The sequence below is a fragment of the Notamacropus eugenii genome, chromosome 1 (genome assembly GCF_028372415.1).
Source record: "Notamacropus eugenii isolate mMacEug1 chromosome 1, mMacEug1.pri_v2, whole genome shotgun sequence".
In the NCBI taxonomy this organism is placed as follows: Eukaryota; Metazoa; Chordata; class Mammalia; order Diprotodontia; family Macropodidae; genus Notamacropus; species Notamacropus eugenii.
In genome coordinates, this window is record NC_092872.1 from 680,009,852 (window position 1) to 680,013,851 (window position 4,000).

Here is a 4,000-nt window from a genome sequence, read left to right on the forward strand (position 1 = left end):
ATAACTAAGCTATTCTCGGCAAAACAATGATCCAAGAAAATTGTTTATGACTTAGAATGAATGATGCTGTAACTACAGAAAAAGAACTGGTAAATCTTGAATGCACATGAAAGATATCTTTTCCTTCTTTTTTTTTTTTTGTCTTTACTTTCTTTCATAGATGACTTACATGGGAATATGTTTTTCATGATTACATATGAATAACCTATGTCAAATTGATGACCTTTGCATTGAAAGGGGTTGGAAAGGGAGGAAAAAACAGTGGAACTCAATATTTGAAAAAAATAATGTTAAAATTGTTTTTGTATGTAATTGGTAAAACTAAAAAAAATATTAAAGAAATTTAAAAGAAGAAAATCACAATTTTTCTGATTCTCAATATCTTCAGTATAAAAAAATTGAGATGACAATATATCAATATCCTACTGGATCTGCACAGTTACAATGAGAATGATGTGAAATAATAGGAATAAAGTTATTTATAATCATAATGGGATACATTCATATGACCTAAAAGACCTTATATGTCATCCCAGTTGTTCCAGCAAGGAGAAAACAGGAATATAAAAGGCTTGGTAGCTCTAACTCTGAATATTCTTTCAGTAGACTCATAAACCAGATGGAGAGCAGCAACCTCACTTCAGTGACTGAGTTCATCCTCCTTGGCCTCTCCAGTCAGCCTGAACTCCAGCTGCTCCTCTTCCTGATTTTCCTCATGATCTACCTGATGATCCTGCTGGTGAACCTGCTCATTGTGTTGCTGATATTGAGGGATTCACGCCTCCACACACCTATGTACTTCTTCCTCACTAATTTATCCAGTATTGAAGTATGTTTCACATCCTGTGTGTTTCCACAGATGCTGGTCCATTTCTTTGCACAAAGAAAGTCCATCTCCTACTCTTGCTGTGTCATACAGTTATACACATTCCTGGCTTTTGGCATTGCAGAATGCTATATCCTCTCAGTGATGGCCTATGACCGCTTTGTGGCCATTCGAGACCCCTTAAGGTACTTAATCTCAATGAATTGGAGGGTGTGTAGGATGCTGGCTGCTGGATCATGGTTGGGTGGCTTGATGTTATCCACTGTGGATACAGTTGTCACATTCCAGCTTACTTTCTGCCAGGATAATGTTATCAATCATTTCTTTTGTGAAATGCCTGCTCTAATGCACCTGTCTTGTACTGACACAAGCCAGGCAGAATTGGTCGTGCAGGTCTTCTGTATTTTTAGTGCTTTCTGCCCTATCACATTCATTATACTTTCCTATACTCACATCATTATTGTTATACTGAGAATTCGCTCTGCCCAGGGACGCAGGAAAGCCTTCTCTACTTGCTCTTCCCACTTTCTGGTTGTCACCCTATTTTATGGGACTGCAATATTTGTTTACATGAAGCCTCAGTCTCTATCATCTCCAGAATCCAATAAAATTGCTTCAATGTTTTATGTGGCTTTCACACCTGCCCTCAACCCTCTCATCTATAGCTTAAGGAATAAGGAGGTTAAAATGGCCCTGAGAAAACTTTTGGGGAAACCTGAAGGTGTTTAATCTCACATATTTCATCCCTGAATCTTTATGAGGAAAACCTGAGCCTCCTTGTTGTTCTTCCACCACTTCCTAGTTAGTCTGTTCTTATGTCTAAAACCTTATCCTATCATTTTCATTCAGTATTTTCCCTTGTTACTTTAGGAACCATCTGAACCCTCTCCTACATCACACCCTATTTTTATAATAAAAACGAAAAGAAATAGTGTCAGTTTCCCTGAACTATTACAGTATTAGTTCAGACAGCACTTCATTTGGCCTAGTGTAAATTATTGTAGTACAAATTAGATTTAAATCATGATTATAATAATTTACAGAATCACAACTATTGTTATGGAAGTTGGGACCATTTGCTTGTGGGTGGAGGATTTCGGTGGGAATACCAATTTCCATGGGCTGAGGTAGTTTTTTTTGAAAGGTGGCAGTAAGAAGACACAGGGTGGAGTAGTTGGTGGAGGAGGAGCTTACCTGAATAATTGAAGGTAGGGATATAGAATCTATGTGGTAAATCATATAGTAGTGCTAATTTCAGTTTTTTTAGTGTAAGTGCTGCCAGTGACCTCTAATTTCGCCAGCCAAGGGCAGTACCCTCATCTCTCTGTTTTTAGTCACTACCTTTGTTACTAGAGTTCTACTTAGACTCTTTAGCTTCCTGAAATATCTGGTTGGATCCTATGCTAGAAAATAAGAAACATGTATAAAAACTACTTGGAAGGTCTATAATCATTTTGTTGGTATTGGTTTTCAGGCATTTCTGTCATGTCTGACTTCTTGTTAACACATCTGGGGTTTTCTTTTTAAAGATACTCTAGTACTTAACTATTTCCTTCTCCTCTTCATTTTACACATGAGGTAACTGGGGCAACTAGAGTTAAGTGACCAGTGTCACACAGCTAGTATGTGTTTGAGGTCAGATTTGAACTTAGATCTTTCTCACAACAGGCCTGACATTTTATACACTAAGCCTTGCAGCTACTGTGATCAAGCTAAATTGCAATGAGCCATGCTCACATGACTTGGTATGGTATAGTCAGCTTTCCCTGTCAAAAAACAGTCCATACTTAACTGGATTTATTATGTCATGCATAAAGTCTCCAAGATCACATTTCCAATCTCCACTCCAATGACACTTTGGGTGCCTATAGTAACACTGCCACTCCTCCCAGATTTCTAGTCATATCTCCAGGACATGAGGATTTCTTCTTTACTACTATCTTTCTTCAGGCATAATCCACTGTGTTTCCACCAATATTGCCAGGTTTAGTTTATCTCTCATCAATATAATTTGACAAGTTGATATCTCCTCAATATTACTGATATCTACACATCAACATTTGTGCATAGACATTTTAGAGATAGTTGGGTGGTTCAGTGAACAGAGTGCTGAGCCTGGACACAGGAAGGCCTGAGTTCAAATTCAGCCAGAAAAAAAACCAAAAAGCCAACTGAAAAGAAGCAGTGGAAGAATACTTAGAGACTTTTTTGAAGTGGCAGCCAAGACTCTGCATTACACATTTCCAGACATCAGATCACCAGCTCTCAATGTGGCATGACTTGAAGCAACATCCACTGTGCATGCTCGAAAGACTAAGCCCTCATTGGTTTGCTATCTGTCACAATTATCTGTGAGCAGAATGTATGGGAGTATACATAAAGGGAAATAAATATAATTATGAATATGAATTGGCTGAACTCACTAACAAATTGTAAGGATGCATGTTATTATCTCTTACAGAAAGACAATGGAATACTGTGGGCAAGCAGTATGAATGTTGTGTCCCTACAATTTCAGTATCTAATTGCCTAGAGACCATACCATGATAGCACATAAATATTCATTTTTTTTAGCTTTCCAAGGGGACTCAGATTGATCCACTAATTATGAGCTTCATGTGGATTGTAGGTTCACGTGATATACTTTGCATATTGGGTTAGTAAGGATGAAAACCAGATCTAAGGAGATACCACCATTTTTGGGAACCTTCCATGTGGTTGAGACTTACTCAACCCTATTTCCTTTCTTATTGGACTTTTTCCATTTATTTTATTGAAGAACGAGTTTGAAATTACAGTTAAATTGCCTTTGTATTAGAGTTTCACATTTTGTTTGACAAAAGGACCACTTTGGATGGGAACTTCTAAATAAAATTCCCCAAATCCCCATCACATTATGGATAACCCTAGAAAACTGAGAGTCTCTGTATTTAGTTGACTTTTGATAATTTAAGCTGCCTCTGCAAGTACCTGTTGGGTGAGTGAGACCAGAAAGGATGTTATTCATACCAAAACATAAAATTTCAAAATTAGCAGATTGTGTTATAAAGATAAGAAAAGGGAATTGAGCAGTTTAGAAAGGAACTACAAAAGAAAACAAAACTCTTATGCAAATTGATATATGACAATTGTATCAAACTTTTACACAGCAACTGAAAACTACTCAGAAATTAT

At 37.2% G+C, this 4,000-nt stretch overlaps 1 protein-coding gene across 1 annotated transcript; it reads left to right on the forward strand.

The window, feature by feature from the left end:
- Positions 1-619: 619 nt before the first annotated feature.
- LOC140519668 (olfactory receptor 5AR1-like) lies at positions 620-1,555 on the forward strand. The gene has a single exon (XM_072632959.1). The coding sequence runs from the start codon at positions 620-622 to the stop codon at positions 1,553-1,555; it is 936 nt and encodes a 311-aa protein (XP_072489060.1).
- The last annotated feature ends 2,445 nt before the right edge of the window (positions 1,556-4,000 follow it).